The 19,196-nt window shown below is 37.0% G+C and overlaps 1 protein-coding gene across 2 annotated transcripts in view; it reads left to right on the top strand.

The window, feature by feature from the left end:
* ap3b1a (adaptor related protein complex 3 subunit beta 1a) overlaps positions 1-19,196 on the top strand; it is a 93,923-nt gene that overhangs the window by 62,872 nt on the left and 11,855 nt on the right. For both annotated transcript variants that reach the window (XM_066711973.1, XM_066711972.1), the window contains exons 23-26: positions 6,956-7,187; positions 8,337-8,421; positions 14,530-14,627; positions 18,067-18,205. In XM_066711973.1, coding sequence (XP_066568070.1) covers positions 6,956-7,187; positions 8,337-8,421; positions 14,530-14,627; positions 18,067-18,205 — 554 coding nt within the window. The remainder of the gene's footprint in view (positions 1-6,955; positions 7,188-8,336; positions 8,422-14,529; positions 14,628-18,066; positions 18,206-19,196) is intronic.

The following is a 19,196-nucleotide window of genomic DNA, read 5'->3' as shown; positions in this document are numbered from 1 at the left end:
ACCAATAATATTTCCAGAATGTCTCCAGGCTTAACCCTTGGGAACCAACCATGTCACATACAGAGCCCTTGTAGATTGGCATCATATGCTTTTGGCAGGCCTTTTACATGTGTGTGCGACAGGTTTCCTAAGGGTTAAAGCACAGGATTTTTGGCACAGGAAGAAAACTGCTAATGCTAATTTAATTGAGTTGTTTGCAACAAAATGTGATATAGATATATTAAGAAACAGACAATTTATTCACTCAGGAAATACAATAGAAAAATGTGGATAGCTGAGCGCTTACTTCCATTTTTTGGATGGTTACTGTGTCTAAGTATTTTGTTTCACCTCTTTTGTTATTTTCTGTTATGGATATTTGTGTTTTGTGGGCTCATTTTGGCATTTTGCATTTCATTGAGCGTTTAATGCAAGTGTTTGTTCCTAATGGCTAGCGGTGAGAGCAGTTTGGCAATAGTCTGCTGTGCAGGTGGGGAAGCACTATGCATTGATACACCGAAACACTCTGACTTCCCTGTTGTATTTCTCACATACGTGGTTTAATGATACATGAAAAGTTATGGAAGTTGGTTATGTATACACGTCTCATTTTATATTATATCCCAGCAGAAGAAATGGCCATGTATGTGTATATGCCAGTGATTCCCCTGTGATGTGAAACAAAAGATTTGTAATACTGAAATGTGCATGGTTAAAATGAAGCAACATGCTGTACTTCAGAGTTTAGATTTTAAAGTGTAAAATACATTTAGCTATTGTTAACATGCCCTATAACACATTTTGTATAGTTAATTTCCACTTGTTTATACATATTTTAGTTTAGTATATCATTTTAATGTGCTCTTGTAAAATAAAATTGATGTATACATATTTTTAAATGCATCCTTATACCTCCCTCTATACATAAATAACCTCTTCGAAATAGTATGTGTAGTTATGGTGACTTTTAATCTGTCAGCAGGATTTTCAGGTCATTTGACAAAAAGGATACAAGTATTGTAGTGAGCACTGAAGGTGACTGGTGCTTTCATCAATCATGCTGGCTTTCTTTAAGTTGATACATAATAGACCCCTTCAATCAACTTCCTTGTTCATTGTCACTTGCGCAGGAACAAAAAAGGTGAAAAGGCTTCACTGGGAGTCAAGGTTATGAAGTGACTTCTCTGTTATTTACACATGGAAGAAAGGATAAGTCAGAGTTAGAGCGGGTCCTCATGGGGTGTCCAGTTTGTCAATTGGTGATGATAAGCAGTTTGAAGTCATATTCAGACCTTGAGCTGTGACAGTGCCTGTCAAAACGGTAAATCTAGACAAGAAGTATTAGAGATTACGGTGTCGTTTATTGACACAGACTGGTCTAACACATCCAAAACTGCTCAAATAAATTTTCGCTTTGTCGCCTGAGAGGTGTTACAACATGACAGCTAAGTGGCAATATTTGCTTGACCTGCAGCATATTAGAGCAGTGAAGGAGTCTGTGTCTTTATCTGCTCGTGTTACCTTTAAAAGTTATTTATATTATGTGAATATATATGTGTGGGTGTATATCGTATTAATGTGAAAGCTTATTTTTAGATTTAGTTTTTTCTGCACTATTTTTCACAGACAAGCAAAATGTATCATAATTTGCAGCATAGTAGATAATGTATTTAGTTCCTTATATCAACCTGTAGTAAGACATGTTGGTCACAGGTGTTACAGATTATATGATTTATTTTGGTGCCCGTGACTTCAACAGAAAAGAACATTAATTTGCCTGAGACTATCTGAATTTCACACTGTAAAAGGAAATACTTTCTTATCAGTTCATCTGTTACGTGAGTCCTATGGAGACTCTATCTCTCTGTCACTCAAGGTGGCATTTCTTGTGCCAGAGGAAACCATGACCAGACAATAATGTATGTGTATTAAAGGTGACGTTGGACCATGTTGAAGACTAGTGGCTGTCTTCTGTTTGCCGGCCTGCCTCACCTTAAAGACTGGCCTGTCATTACGTAGGTGTCAGAACAGGAGGAGTTAACACTATGTACATGACATGAGCTTTTTTGGATTTGTTTCAGCCTGCCGCCATATCCTGGTCGATTAATGGACACAAGGCCAACTGTCATATAGTACTGTGGGATAACTGGTTGTGTTTATCAAAATCTTGTGCAGCTTCGTAACAGAGGTGCTGACCAATCTGAGGTTAAGTTTATAATGCAAAGATTTGATTGCACACTTTGATTATTCTTTAGTGACCCACAATACTCATATATCTCATCGGAGAGTGTGTGTATGTGTCTACAGATATATACAATTATCTACACCTACTGTACCTGCCTGGCAATTATTCTTAGTGTAGTGTCTTTGATCTAACACAGCGCCTGCAGCCTCCTCACATTCGGACTTCCAGTTCAACGAGCTTTGCATTTCAGACGGAGCTCTGCTTTATAATGCAGGATTATATCGCCACCCTTCTGAGGAGCATACTGCCATTGTTCTGCTCCAGAGACGCCCAAACCTCAGGACTGCATATTGACCATTTTGAATGCTGTTGGTTTGCCAAATCACTACAGATCTAGGTTGTTGAATACACAACCATATAGCTCACCCCATGTCCAGTGCTGACACTGCCTTCACAGTAGTGGGCAAAGTCGTTGCGTTAAAAACAAGTACCAGCCTTTGGTGCCCTTTCCTGTCTGCCCCTGTGAGGGGTTTGGGAACGTTGCTGAATCGGACCCTACAAGAGTAATTAAAGACCTCACATAATTTTCTGGTAGCATCAGTAAGAATAGTCCCATTAAACTTGGCAAGATGAGTAAACAGTAAATCAAGCCCCTGGGTTCCTCAAGCAATTAAACACATAGGAGACGGACGCCCCTGAGAGAAATGCACTGAACTGTGAAGATGCCTTGCTGCCTGGGTAATATTTTGTTAATAAAGTGGACAGAGCTTATTAGGGTCTGGAGTATCGGAAACTCTTCCAGGGGGACAGTGAGAATTTGTGCTGCATAGCCCCCCCCAGAGTGTTAGCTTGTTGCTATTAGTTTGGATATTGACAAGATTGACTGGTGTCTGGGGGAATGATGCATTTAATAAAGAGCTGTCTATATGAGCATTTTTTCTTCCACTTGGGGTGTTTCCTCACTGTGGGTTGTTTGACTCTTTTTGAAGATGACCCTCACCCACAAAAAACGGTCACTGTCACATTCCAGGAGTCAGTCGGCATGTTCATTTAATCCTGCGCTCATTCCCTTTCTTCTGCCAAATATGGCAAAAGGCCGGAGGTGCGAATTATTTTCGGTAATGCGTCTATAGACTGAGTTGATAGGATTGACTACACCCAGATCTGTAAATCAGTTAAACCTAAATTATTTTCTGTCAGGGGCTTTTAGGAAAGTCTCAAACCCATCACTTCTCAGATGAAAGGCCAGATTATTAACCTCTTCAGTGCCAAGGGCATTTGATTTCTGTCAGCACAGCACTGCAGAGGTTAAGGCAGTGCCTTGATAAACAGGTATGCTTCACTGCTTTTGGAAATTTGACTTTTTATTGGCTGTTTTTCCATGCTGGGTAAAACATGACAGGATGAAGCCAGGCAGGGATGCCGGCAAGTAAGGAGTTGACAGTGCAGAACAGCTAGCGTCATTTTTTACACAGGTATGGCAGTGGAAGAAGGGTAATGGGGAGCTATTGATTAAAATACTTATTTGTTCAACAGGATTTGGACGGCATTTTAGGCGATCTAAATCATAATAGAAATGGGTGATTTTAAAAATGTATCATTACAAAATTTTACATTTGTTCTTGTGCTGTAATGGTTTATCTATCATTTATTTGTATTTTCCTAAACCATTGCTCAGTTGTTGATTTTTTTTTTTTTTTTTTTTTACCCATTGTAGTTCCAGCATGGTGTAATTCTTATTGATTCTCATCTCATATATGCATTTTGAATCCAGGTGATGATTTAAAATACAACAATACTACTGATATTCTTAAATAATGTTGTGTATTTTGAGTTTTTTTTTTAAATTGCCCCAAAACATGACATCGTGTCACAGCAATTCACAACTTCACTTTAATGGTTTAACACCCATCACTAGATTTCTCATACAAAATAATGATCGATTGAAAGTTTGCATCCTGTATAATATGATAATATGGTCCATTACCAGCTAACTGCACTGAGTATTTGTCATTTTACACTCTTCACTTATTTTTTTACTGAAGTGTTGAAAATATTAAGCTTTTCTTCTTTCTCCAATTGCACACTGGCTGTCTGTTACAGGGGCGATAACAGCTCTTATAAATGTTTCAGTAAGTGTTAAGTAGACAGTTATCTGCACTCTCATTCCACGCTTATTTGCTTACCGTAATAAACTGATAAAATATGTGTCTCGGTAACTGCAAGCATCAGGAGTCACAGAGATTTCCATTGGAAATTATTTTGCGTCTGTTGTAATTGTCCCGCTATTTACATACACTGTCAAAACATGACAAACCAGTATTATGGCTGTGCGTTTAATATTATTATTTTTATTATGTAAAGAATAAAAAAAAGATGCCTTGTGTAGTTGCTAGCTGTTTTTAGTCCTTATTTATGGTGGTGACTCTTCCTGGTACATCCCTTTATAACTACATTTTTAAAACTTACTAATGAATCATTGTACCTTTTGGTAATGTATTATGTTGCCATGGATTCCAGAAGAAGTTACTGATGCAAACCCAAAATAAGTAATTCTGCATTATATTTCAGAACTTGTGCAATCATTATTAAAGCAGAACAAGTCAAATAATGTTAGAATGCTTTTAGTTTTTTCTCTCCTTTTGAGATTTCAATGGCTAATAGAGATGTTCTTCAATTAATCACATTTGTGGGTTCTATTTTGAAAGGAGTTGTCTTTTCAGCCACAGTCTTTTAATATATCATAAGAGGTACACAAGGCTTCAAATCTAATGTATTTACCGTGTTTTTTGCATTTTCAAGAAAACGTTTTTGTACCCTGTATTCTGCATAAGACAATATGCTGGTTTGAATACATCAGCTATGGAGGTCATGTTTCCCCTCCCATTTCAGTTTTTTCTTCTTTCTTCATTTGAGCTATGGTAATTATCTTAGTGCTGCTAAAACATAAATGAACGCTGAGAGCACTTTTCAACTTCTGAAGAGCATTTTCTCCATTGGAGGCTGGCAGGCAGTGCCATTTGCATTGTTACCTTTGTGTCATAAGGTTTGTTTGGCCTTTGGGCTCTCCAGCTACCAGTTCTTTTAAAAGACAGTTTGTAAAATTGTGCCCGCGCCAGGGAATAGATTTATGATGCGAGTTGATGTTAATTGGGGAAGCTGAGCTGCAGCCATCACTCGACTTATCATCAGAGTTTATTAGAGCCTGAACTGTATTGGCTCTGTGCTAGAAGAACATAGCTGTGCAGCCTCCATAAGAACCAAAGTATTATGTCTAGGTGGCCGAGCACCGTAAGTGCTGGAAGTCTATTGTTATTGTTAAGATTTGTTTTGTTATATATATATAATGTTTTTCATTCTGCTAAAATCATCAAATGGGTTTGATATTGGAGACATTTGACAAAGTTTGACCGGATGGTAGAGGCCTAGGGGCAGATGTCTCTGGGGGAAAATTTGGCCAATTTGTCATTTTGCTTTGAATTACACATTTACCATTCTTTCAAAATCATCTTCTCTGAAACTCTGGTCACAACTTTCCTTTATGCCCTAAAGTAAAAAATAAAATAAGACCAGCTGATTGGTCACATGATTGGTGGACGTATTGAATTATTCAGTGTATAATATGTACGGACGCACTCAGATTGGAATGAATCTTGGTATACATAAAGTGTAGTGAAGGTTTCCTTGCATAATGTAGGCTCATGAGACAACATGATTTCACCATTAGGTCTGCAGAAACGGGCATGGCTACAGTGGAAAACCGATAGGATATCATGTATGCTTTGTCTAAAAATGGCCATCACTGTGACCTTTGAAATCTCCACAATGTTAATTTGCCAAATTTGTACATTTGCTAACATCTTGACTTAAGATAAAATATTACTACATGTTTCCTTGGACATCGACTATATTGCAAATATTGTATTAAATATCAATAATGCTGTATGAGCTTGGCCACTGGTAATTGCTTCTTGTAGTTATAGTTATTATTATCGTTATTATAAAATTGTGTTTTCATTGACATTTGTTAAACAGCTGGTGCATCCATGCTGTTATTAAATTCATGTCTTTAGTTTTGTAATACAATACATCTTCATGCTGAATACAGCATCAGATCTTACATATATGTAGACTGTACAGAAACAAAGATCTGCAATTTAAATTACAAAAACAAATACTTAAATAAAACATTGGTTTCCTCTCCTTCTGCCTTAAAGAAACTAGCACACACTGTAAAGAGCTGTGATTGAGGAATCCACAAATATAGCTGAAGGAGATGCTTCTCACCTGCCTTCACTCCTCTTGGTGTAACACAGCTTTGTTAGGGATAGTCATCCGCTTGCTGTTCTATATATAGTGTCTGTAATATGCTTGACCTCCACTGTACCCCTCTTCATCATGGAGGAATGTCTTGCCTAGAAGAGTAGCAGCACCAAGCTCAAACCAACTGCTCCACCATGCTCCCTGTAATTGTGTTTTAAAATGATGAATCTCACAGGGGGAATCTTAATTTTTCAGGACCAATGTCATCTGCTGAGGAGAAAAGCAGTGAGATGCAAAATGAATGTTTTCATTAACAAAGTAACTGTGATATTAATACTTTAATATCATTGTTTTACTCATTAAATGAATGCATTGAATCTATTGAGTCAATTTATTATGACAAAGTAATAAAGCAGTGTTTCCCAGTCCTGGTCAACCCTTTGCGATCAAGCCACATCTGCAGTGACTGCATTTGTTTGTCCTGTTATACATTCATACTTTAGCAGCACTTGTGTTCCTGTGTTCCAGGTCACCAGCCCAGTGTTTGTGCCTGCCAAGTCCCACGAACTTCTCCATCGAATGAGTGGCAAAGGACTTGCAGCGCAGTACCACTTCCCCCGACAGCCCTGCATTTACAGCTCCAAGATGGTGTCTGTGCAAGTGACCCTGACGAACAGCAGTGACCACAAACTGGAGGACCTTCACATTGGGGAGAAGAGGCTGCCGTCTGGGCTCCAGATTCATGACTTTAACAGAATAGGTGAGAATCCCTTTCTCTGCGATCTTGTGGGTTAGTGAGTAAATTACGGAATAATCAGTCGGTTTGATTTTTGTTGTTTTTGGTATGTGTATTGATTAATGAATACATTGACTTGTGGTCACTCAGATCCAAGAAGATCTAAGTATGTAAAAAGGTGCTTTTTTTTCCCCATGTATGTATTTTTGTATAAATACACGTTCAAGTTTTTTATTTTTATCTCTAAATTTTAATTAGACTGCATATCTATCGGGCTACCTATCTGTATATTATTGTGCTGTGAAATCCATTTGCAACCAAATTGATCTTCTTGACACAGGACACCAGGCTGATTACCTGAAATATCCTGGTATATTTGGGAATCTAGTGAATCTTGCAATTGTAAAAAGGGCAATAGGACCAGAGGATTCAACACAGATCCACCTCCATTCTTCTCAACAAGCTTCACGTTTTCACCTAAATTTTGAGCTCTAATTCATCAAGGGAATGAACACATTTGACCACTAATGTGTATAACTATATATGTATACTTACTCATTTTTTGTTGCCAAGGTGTATTTATATACATTATAAAATACACAGCCGGCTATAATGTAAAACAGTATTCTAGCCATAGCTGCCAGTGAATATTTGTCTTGTTTTTCCTCATGAGTGGTAAATTGTAGACTCTGAATCTTCTGAAATCTACAGGTATCGTGAAATTTGATAGCTTTTTAAATGGTCAGACAGGCACACACTAAGATATATACTGAAATAGATATTACGTCTTAAATTCATTTGAAGCTGAGACTGTTACAAACAGCCCCATGCTGTTTCCATCAAAGATTCTCTGTTCTGGTACTTGATTTTATAATGTATGACATTCCAGTTCTGTGGCAGCTAGACAGGGCTGCTTTAAGCAGCGTGTTGGACATTTCTTTCTCTCGTTGTTTAGATCACAAAGAACATCTGAAGAGTCCTTGACATGCACTTATATCACAGAGAATGCCTGATCAACTCAGGATGACGTTATCATTTTTTATTTTTTTACCGAATGGGATGGAAGGAATTTTGTAGAAAGTGCACCTTTTTTAAAGTGAAAATAAAATAACAAATAAAAAAGTGTTGTGTATGGGAACTTATTTGGGTTAATAAATTCTCTCATCTTTTTAGAATGTTTGGAACCAGGGACATCAATCACAGTTTCCATGGGAATCGACTTTGGCGATTCCACACAAGCGGCTAACTTCCAGCTTTGGTAAGAGTCCTGTTTACATCACAATGTCTGCCCTTTGAATTTCCTCCTGCACAACTTCACACTTTGCTTTCACATTCTTGAAGTATTATTTCCTGATTTTTTTTTTTTCTTCTTTACCAACAAACATGTACATATTGTACACTGAACTTGTAATTTTTAGAAACCAATCCTCTTAAATATGAGCCTAACTTCAGCCGTTGGTGAACATTAACATGAAGGCATCACTACATTTGTATAATACATATTTAATGTATAATACATTTTTTTTAGAATTTAAATGCCTTCATTGTGAGATTTGCCTTTGTTTGTTTGTCCCGTTTACTTTAAAGATAACCAGCTGTACACTGAAGAAGCTCTTCCTATCCTTATTCTCTCTGGTCTACCCTTCCATAGAGCCGAGCTGTGTTCTGGAGACTGGCAAATGTCATATTTAATCTTGACTCCCTTCAGAAAGTATCATATGAGATAATTTCCCCCTCATCCTTATAATAAACTGGAAATTAATTCCAGTTTAAATAACTTGGTGGTTATGGAGCCAATAATGACAATACGAATTGTAGCATTTCCCATTGATTTTATGCAGATGGTCACCTTTATGTTTTGGGAGGTCTGCTGCATTAGTGATATATATAAAAAAACGATTACTTTCCTCCACATTGCCTAGTAATTGTTTATTATTTTCCTATTAGACAAACAACACCGATCAATATTATAGAATGCCAGGCTATGAATAACGTCACCATAAATAGATTTGCCTCAGGCATTAAAGGTAGATTATTTTTAATGATCTAGACAATGTGAGCCCAATGACACAGCTCACCAAATTACACAATGTTAGATAAGCATTAGTGATGGATTAGTATCATATTATAACATTTTTTTTCTTTTACACGGGGGCGTTACTCTTTTCCTTAATCCATTACCATGCCAACCAGCAATTTTATTTAATATATTTTGTGTTTTTTGTTGTTTTCCTCTACTTTTTGGTAATAGTGTTCCAAGATTGTATTAATCATGGAATTTGCAAGATTCAATTCCGTAACTAGATCACATGTTCAGAAACGTTTCCTTAATCATTTAGATTTTTTAGCCATTTCAATGCAAGACGTTCAACAGCACGGCCCTGTCTTGTTTTTGCAAATCCACAAAACTTGTTTGTGGTACACACTGTGCTTAGATTTCAATTAAGGTATGATTATAAGTGAATTAAGCCAAATATTTATTTTATAGCTCTTTTGTTTGCAGTGAATCTTTTTTTTTAATTTTTTATATATAACTTTTTATTTTTTATTTGGATGCATGGCTTGGATATATAATGTGCTTTTATTTTTTTTAATCATAATGCATTTACACTTCACCCATGCCTTGTATTACAGAGAATATGATCTAAGTAGGCAATTCCATAACATCTATGACTAGATATGATTGTGTTTGTGTTTATAAATATACAACTCATATACAACAAAAAATTGAGACCACTGCAAAATGATCAGTTTCTCTGATTTTACTATTTATAGGTATGTGTTTGGGTAAAATTAACATTTTTGTTTTATTCTATAAACTACTGACAGCATTTCTCCCAAATTCCAAATAAATATATGAATACAATGGAATGGCTGCCATACATGTAGAGATGCTGATTTTTTCCAGAGCTGTATATATATATAAATACAATTTGTGGTGATACAAACACAAACCTACAAAGTGTTTCATTTTCCAATATACAACAGGAAAAATAAGGTCAGATATACACACACATTATAGTACACATGCATTTACATTATTGTTAAAAACAATATGTACACACACTGTGTACATACATTCACACACACACATGCACAAATAACTGGAAATATCCTGGTTTATTTCATTATTTTATTTTATTCTGGCTATTATTTTTAGAAACTTTGAATTAACTGATAATTGGCTTATTTTGAAGTTAACGGTGTCTATTTTTTAAGACAGCAGGGATGACAGTGTTTTGTGTGTTTGTACCTTCATTCAGAAAGGGAACCGCAATTATGCACAGAAGGCTGTTTGCTGACACCCTCCCCAGTCCCAGCAGTCTTGCAGTGATCAGATATAATTTGGCACACTCTTCTGCCAGATGTGTCACAGTGAACATTTGGCATTTTAAAGTCCTGCTACCTTTTTCATTTTCTCTGTATTGAAAACAACTACAAGTTTCTCCTCAAATGTCTGTCAAATGCAACATTTTAATGTTTTGCATTTATTTATTCAGTTTGCAAGAGTTCCATGATTGATATCTTAGATTTGTTTGAGAAATGTCCTGTGCATTTTGTGTATCTTGGAAATGTATTAGAAAGTGTTAAAAGAAAAGTAAGCTATTAAAATCTTTAAATCATCCTGCAATAAAAAAAAAAAATCTACTTTTGAAATTATATCTTTTGAGCATTGTGTTATAATTATAGATGAGCAGCTGACATCTTGCTAAAGTATAACCTTGATTTGTTCTGTAAACTAAAAGTATCATTCTATCAGAAGAATGGCAGTATCTGCACAGCTGTAACTTTCAGATTAAATTAAGACCTGTATGGTTATTGCAGCCATTTCTACGTGGGGGGGGCATTTTATTTATTTGCAGGTAGAGATGGAACGCAAAAACCTGATCATTTTCTTTCTTGTTGCTGTTCCCAGACAAGCACTTTGTCTTGCGTCAAATACAATTGATCCTGTAGCAGTGTAATCACAATTACTCACCTTCTTAATTGGCCTGCCCGAAATCAGAAAATGGAAACCGATCGGCACGGAGGGGATCAATAGTGTTATCAGAAAGCCGGTGGGGGCAGGGGAGATCGGAGTAATGGGGGATCAATCGGCCTCAAATGTCAATCATTGAGTGTGTTTTGCATGACAATCATTGTCTGTCTGCTTCTAACAGCCAGTGGAGCAATCCATAGCCTGCCCTGCAAACTTAACTGTGGGATGTGTTCCCAGTCGTTCGAGAATTGACGGTCCTATACGGAGGCAGAGCATTACCACCAGCATGTCATTGCCATATGATATTACACAGCTGGTTGTCTTTCCCACTCAAGTACAGCTAGAATGTTTGGTTGTTGGTTTGTTTTTGTTTTTAAAACCAACATAAAAAATACAAGAAATGTGTGCTTACTTTTAAAATGTTAATTTGTTAGATTTCAATTAATTAGTTTTGCATTCATGCTCGGTTTGATTTACATTGGATCGGTGCAGCAATTTTCTTTTTTTGCACATATTTATTTAATATTTCTATTAAAATAGCCATTATCATTATAGTATCATAGTATCGTACTTGAAATACCTTTACAATATTTGTAATATATAGTTATTAAACTCTTAGCATCATTTGTGGTAGTAGTAGTGTTTTAATTGCATTCCTTTAGTGTATTACATTGTTATACTAAAAGTGCTGTATTCAGCAGTACACAATTTTTGTTGAAATTGCCACTCTCCACTGTGTAATCAGCCTGTTAAATTTTGCATCCAGTTGTGTGACATCAATGTCAACAAGCAGGTGGTTTTAGTTCATTTCCTTTGTATCACAGTGAACCAACATCAGTGTTTGTTTTATGTTGTTATATGTGGGCTCATGTTGTTTGGTTTAATCCTTCATTTGTGAAAACATTGTATCATAGCACAGACAGCAGTTGAACTTTTCAGTTTCCACCATAAGACCCAGTCTCCAATGGCTAAGGTGGGGGGGGTTCCTATACTCCTTTCATGAAACAAAACCATGTGTCAAGTGACAACCGTTAATCCCAAGGTGTGTACTACTACTACTGAGGGCTGACCTGTACTTTGGTGTCTACCAAAAAATAGTTTACATTTTTTTCCCCTGCCAGTGTTGTTTTTTTATTTGCGTAGCATTTTAAATGATGAGAGAGACAAAGCACGGAGATGCAATGTCAACACTGGCTCTCAGGCTGGCTACATACAGAACATGTTTCTGTCCCAGGCAACCTATAGGGGGGGTTCCTGCAGTTGTGTAGGCAATGGATTTGAATTTCTCAAGGTCACAGACTTATAACCTTGGACAACAGGCTTTGAAATTGGTTGCATTTGAATATGAGAGCTGCTCTTTTACCAGGAGATGAAGATTTGGTCCAGTTTGTTTTTCACAGCAAGCAAGTTATTTTGACAGGGCCATCCAGCAAACATTTTGCTAATATGAAAACAATAAATGCAAAGTGCTTACACTGTGAAGCCCGTTAATGGCTTTGTAACAAACGATAATCCGGGGTGCTGTGACGAGTGTGACCCATTATCACGCGGCTATCTGAAAAGTCAGTCTGGTGGCAGGAGTTTCTAATCAAGGTCATGCCACAATCTGCCAGCATACCAGCTGGCTAATGACTCGTCTTGGTTGGACAGATGCAAAATCGGCGTTCCTGATAGTTCCGTGCCGTTGCCAGCCTCATGACTTGTGGGTTGAATTTCAGCAGAAAAAAAAAGTAATTGATGCACATGCTTTAAATACACAAATATACGGCAATAAGGAGTTTTCTGTTTTTTTTTTTGTTTTTTTACCTCAGCTGTAGAAATTGTAATAAGTCATACATAGTGGCAAGATCAGACCATCAGGTACCAGATCTCTTTAAACAGCAAAAACATGCGAGTGCTCTCTGTGCTTAAAGAGAGAGCTCCTGGGACAGCAGCAATTACACCTCGTTTCCATCAGACAAACCTCACCGGAGCCTGCCTGTTCCCTCATTAAATGCTTGCATGTCTGTTTCTATGAGTTACACAGAACTGAAGGAACAGAAGTTCGAAGCCCAATGGTTTGAATGTAATCCTTGCATCCTGGTGAATTGCTGCTTACTATCTTTTGCAAATCTGTCAACACAATGGTTAGAGCCAGAATTAACTGAGCACATATATGTGTGTGTGCGTGTGTATACTGAGAGACTGAGTAAAAAAAGAAAATGTGACATTACTCTTAATCTTAAATTGTTCAATCTAATATATGTAACATAATACTTTTAAAATAAACACAAAGCCCCTCTGCCCCTCTACCTGTATCGCATATAAGAAGTTACTGCAATAAGAAGTTACATTTTTGTATTTTTATTTGAAACTCTTTGATTCAAAAGCCTGTATGTTTTTCACACTCGATCCATGTCTTTACTGCAGTTAAGTTGTTAGCCTGCAGATGTCCTCGTAGTTTGGCTAGCTGAACTAATCAAAGCTGTTATTTACCAATAAACACATTCCGTTCTGCGGAATTGGGAACCTTTGAGAGACTCTAAAATAAAAGATGCAAGTAGAAAATAAATAATGGCATAAGTAAATACAAATATAAATGTATCCTTGTATTTCAGTTTCTATAGTGTTCTGAATAAATAGGCTAATTTCAACTTTAATTTATTGATGTATTTGTTTTGTATTTGGAAATAGTAGCAACAAAAATATATACTGTCATACCTTATCACTCTCTTATGTATTTCTTCAGTTTATTTCAATATGATGTATTCTTCTAGGTTACTTAAGAATTCCACTGATGCAGAATAGCCATTATTGCAGCCAATTATTAGGGGATATTATAATTTGATGTGTTGATTATTTTATTATTCCCCAGATCAGGTTAATTCTACAGCCTGATTTAAATCTTGAGGTTTCCAATTGAAAACCAAGTGAATTTGGAGTTTAAATTTATGTTAATTTCACAGGGCATTTTGTGTTAATTAAATGGCTAATTACATACTTTATAGTGATTGGAATACATTAAATGGTTAAATTGGGGTGATTGTTTAATGACTGCTCATTGCCTGCTTTACAGTGGAGGCTAGAATAATGTCCTGGGGCAACGGGGCTAAGTTACAGGTCAAAATAACACACCGTGAGAAATGCTTTTGGATATGGAATTGGGCATGCCCGCTAATTACACATTACCAACTTGTACTCTGACCTAGAACATTTTTGTTTTCGAAATTCTGATTTACGACATATTACAATTAGGCATGGATTTAGTGTAGTCGACTGCCCGAGTACACACCAAGTAATTAAGAAAGTATAATGCAAAACCCTTTTAAACTATATTTTATGAACCGAGTTTTTAATCATACATTGATAATCATGTAAAACTTTAAATTATATGTACTTCTCTTGCAGCACAAAAAGTGACCAGTTCAGTGTGTCTGTCCAGCCTGTGGTGGGTGAGCTGTTCCTCCCCGTCACGATGGCAGAGCAAGACTTTCAGAAAGAGCAAGGTGAGTGGGGCAGTGTGTCTGCAGCACGGACTGTACTGTGGCACGGACAGTATTTGGACGCAGGCAGTACTGTAGCACGGGCAATACTGCACCCGTTGTCGCAGATTTCCCTAAGCGAACACTCCATCTTGGAAGGCTGTAGGTTCCCTGGGTGAAAGCAGTTTCTGGCTTTGTTTTATTTAAATGTACACTTCATATTTTTGGAGATATTAGATGTAAGTTTGCATGTATGGCACTGCTGTACTGGTTAACATTCTGGTCACATCTGATGGAATGAATCCAAGACATAGGAGCAGAAATATTGTAGTAATTCAATCACAGAGTGATTATTCAGTTAGTGTAACTGTACAAATTGTGTTTCAGAGTAATTTGTATGCAAAACAGATTTTGTAAGTTCTTATTTTTCTTACTTTTGAATTTTTAACTTTTTTTTTTTTTACCACTGTTTAAATCAACTTTATCATCACTTTCAATGTAAACTTTGTAAAGTGAAACTATATAAAACATCACCCAGCATTTACATTTTTTTTTTTTTTCCAAAATATGTGCTGCAGAATATATTTCATCCTGCTTTTTAAATGCCCTTCAGATCAGCTCAGTGAATATTGTCCTGCCTACAGGGCCTGTTTTCCAGAATTTCAGTGCTCTCAACAAGGTTTTGATCTACTGCAGTAGTTTTTTATCAGGCATAGCAACTTTGGTCTTTTTCTCCCGACTCTTTAGTTTTGCATTTTGATACTGCTACTTTTTCACTGCATCTTAAAGAGGTTGATTTATTTTATTTTAATTCTCGGTGCTTCCCAGGCCCAGTGCGCTGCTTTCCTGTAGCTCACTGTGGACTGGAGGCTAGCGCCGAGCCTTGGGCACACCACATCTCGTTAAGTTAAGCTGATGGGGGCTGTAGATGCACAAAGCCGATCAAATTACCCACCTGTTTTTCCCTCTGCGTGTTTTTCCTGGTGCCTTGATGTTTTGATCAAGTTTTGTTTGCTTTACTGTGACTTAGCCACTTCCCTGACTGGCCAAACAGAACCATGAGCACAGAGCCGCAGCAGTCTGAGAGAATTGCCGTGGGCCTCGGCGGGGCTCTTGCCAAAATCCCTTTTTCTTCTGCCATTTTCCCTCTATGGTTGTTGATTATTTGTCTGAATAAATGTGGCAGCTGTGTGTTATGTTTAATAGAGCAGAAAGGCTACTCAGAATAAAGCTATTTGAAAATTTGTTTATATGAAATATTTGTAAATATAGGGAGGTCTCCTGGTGCTGCAGCCGTGCCTTCCCCTGTCTTACTGAATTCACGTTTTGACACCGGACCTGTGAATGGCGAATCTGCCACATGCTCTTCTGAGTCCCTCTGCAGCCACCGTTGCTATTTTCAGGAGCATGGTTTATAGATATAGGGCTGCTAAAGTGATGTCTTATCTCTGAGGTGGACTGGAGCAAGTCTGATCAAAATCTCCACCAGGAATAATGGAAACGCTTGGGTATATTATAGCCCCCCCCCCAGAAAAAACTTTGCTTGACTGCTCATAATGTTGTAGGTTCCCAGTGTACCATCTGTATTATGGTAGCTTTGCTCTTTCTTTGGATAGGTAGTAGAGAGCCTGGTTTTATCCAGAATGTATTCAATGTGGCTTTTGTCTGTCTGTTTAGTAAGATATTCGAAAGATTAGTTACATTTAATGCTCCATTGTATAGACAGGATTTAGCTTTCTGGAAGCCATTATCAAATTTGTGCTTTTTCCCATTCATTTATATTTGGATGTGCAGCAACATATTAACAGGCTTCTATTTTTAACAGCTGTAATTAGATATCGGCAACAACGAAAATATAGGTAGATAGGTGTGTGTATGTAAGTGAAGGTTTTGTCTTGCTTCTTAAATCGACACAGACTACTTGTACTTTGTATGTATTGATTTTGGTCTAGTTTGTGGATGTGTGCATGTTTGTGTGTTTGTATACATGGTGCATGTGTCTCTGTCTGTGTGTGTGTGTGTGTGTGTGTGTGTGTGTGTGTGTGTATATTTAACAGTAGTAGCAGTAATCAGGGTTGTTATTCCAGTGATTTTACTCCATATTACTGCAGTGTTGATTGCCTTTTACCTGTCTTTAATGGTACCTTTATTTATGTGTGTAGAACATGTGAAGCAAGTAGCCTTGAAGTGAAACTCCTCCTTCTGAATAGAAAAGCATTTGCCATTTTTTGCCCTTTTAACTACCTTAAGCAATCACATTTGATGCTCCTTAATTACGACACACTTTTTCCTCTCCAGGTTCTTTTCCAGCTCAGCAATCGAGACAATACATTTGCTTACCATGCTGCTCTGCTAAGTGTGCTTTTGCATGTAAATTAATCTTGATTCAGTTTACACTGTCATGCTGAGTGGTACAAATTGCCTATAGCAATAAAACAGCACGAGTAAAAAGGCAGATTGAATGTGCGCCTCACTTGATAGGATGTTACTTTGCTTTATGCCAATACATTAGCTGAAGATAATGAATCTTCTGTTCTGAAAAGCATGGTATAGTTGATTTTTAATTTTACTTCAATGGAGCAGTACCTTGTCTTTTAAAGTACAAGTTAGACAAACCATTAATGACAAGAGCGTTAAGGTTAAATATGAAGCAATGCATTCACTTGTCTGAGTGCTATCCATCTTTCCATTTGCAGGAGCTTGACAAAAGTACTGGCTTTGTGCAACATTTACTTTAATTGCATGCTGGGGAAAACAGGCTTTTAACATAAACATAGTTACATTCATTTATTCAGCATTTGCTCTTCAATAGAGCTTAATGGAGAAGGTTTAAATCCTAAGTGAGCACACACAAATCTCTTACCAGTGTTATGTCAACCTTGCTGCTCTGGTTAAAAGCAGTTTCAGAGTGCCTGTGTGATTTCTAAAGCGCATATCTTACCTTATTTTCTACTTGATCAGCCTGTTGCAAAATGTACCTTTTCCCATTTGGTAGAATTAAGACCTTCCTGCTGGAAAAGGCATTTCAAGCCCAGTGTAATCAGTGTGCCTGGCTGTTCCTTCGTGGACACAATGTTTGTTTTCTGTTGCCAAGCTATTGTAGGTTGAGTAAACACGGTCATATTTTACACCAGAAAAAATACATCAAATGTATTTATCACTTAGAAGGATGTGTATTTATTTATGGTTCAGATACTTATCTTATTTGTTTTTACTGAAGTGTGTTTGCGAGCAGACATTAATATGTATGAGGCTATATTGTATAAATGCGTTTATCGGGGACTCCTCATAATATATGCTCAGTAAAACCTAAGTACGTTACCCACTGGAATGAAGTTACAGACGTTTAAGATGCAGTTAAAGCCTCAATTTTATTTCCTCTTCATTGTGGGGATATACACTTTTCTTTTAATTGTGTTCTGCTATTATGAAATGTTGAATCACCTGCTTTTTCAATTCACAGGAAGGTTGACTGGAATGAATGAGAGCTCCACCACCATTACGCTTGCTCCAGAAAATTCCTCCAGCCAGTCCATACCACGGAAAGTGGTCTCAGTAGCCAACATGGGCGTGGTACCATCAGGTCAGGATACCATACACAAGTAAGTCATTACAGTGATTTTTGTATTTATTTTTTTGTCTACAGTCATTTATACATGTACTAGAACACTTCAACTGCTGTCATTTGTCACCTTTGTTAATTATCTCACTTATCTTATGTTACAGTAACTCAGATGTAAAACAGCTGTTTGTGAAAATGTCTGTAATCCATTCTATCTACAATGTACTTAGTAGAAAAAAAAAGAGAATCTAAGTTTTAATGAGGTATTTTAAACATTTAAAGTTCCTTGCAATTTAGCATTGGAAGCTATATGTTCAATTTATCTTACTGTTGTAGAGTAATTATATGTGTGAAATGTTACAATCATGAATTACATTAAATTGTTTAGTAATTTTGACAGCTTTTCAGGATTTCAACAAGTGTTTTTGCATGTGCACATCAAATGAAAACTGCAGAAACATCAAGGTGTTGTAATACCTTTGAAGACTGCTGTATAAAACCACACAATGCATCACACGTGTAATGTTAACTGCTTGTGCAATGTAAACCTTTACTCTGTGATCAAACCCCCCCCACCCTACCCCACTAACAGCGAAGTGAACCAATCCTCTTCATTCTAAGTTGTATATGTTGAAAAACACACATGTAAACAATTTTTTTTTTTTTACTTTGTTTTTAGGCTTTTTAACCTACGTTTACAGCTAAGTTTAACAGGCTGAGAAGTGTTATCACTTGTTGAACACAAAAGATGACGAGGTCGAAACATTTGTAACTTACTAGTATCTTTAGCTTTCTGTTAACTGCATGATTGAGTATGTGAAGTTCTGGATGAGCAGGTCTGCTGGGCTGCCGATTGTATTGGTTATCCAATAGCACTTGAGTTAAGACAGTTCACAACAGGCCAGGAGTTGTCAGCTTGCAGTATACCCAATGCACTGATACGGAGTTCCTCTTGAAGTGGGGATACTCGTCTTTTAGATTTCATCTTTTCTAATTCAAGGCAATGAATTCAAACCCTGACAAAACTGTCA

This window comes from Amia ocellicauda, chromosome 8 (assembly GCF_036373705.1).
Source record: "Amia ocellicauda isolate fAmiCal2 chromosome 8, fAmiCal2.hap1, whole genome shotgun sequence".
NCBI lineage: Eukaryota > Metazoa > Chordata > Actinopteri > Amiiformes > Amiidae > Amia > Amia ocellicauda.
The sequence above is the reverse complement of the archived record's forward strand: the minus strand, read 5'-3'. Positions and strand labels throughout refer to the sequence as shown.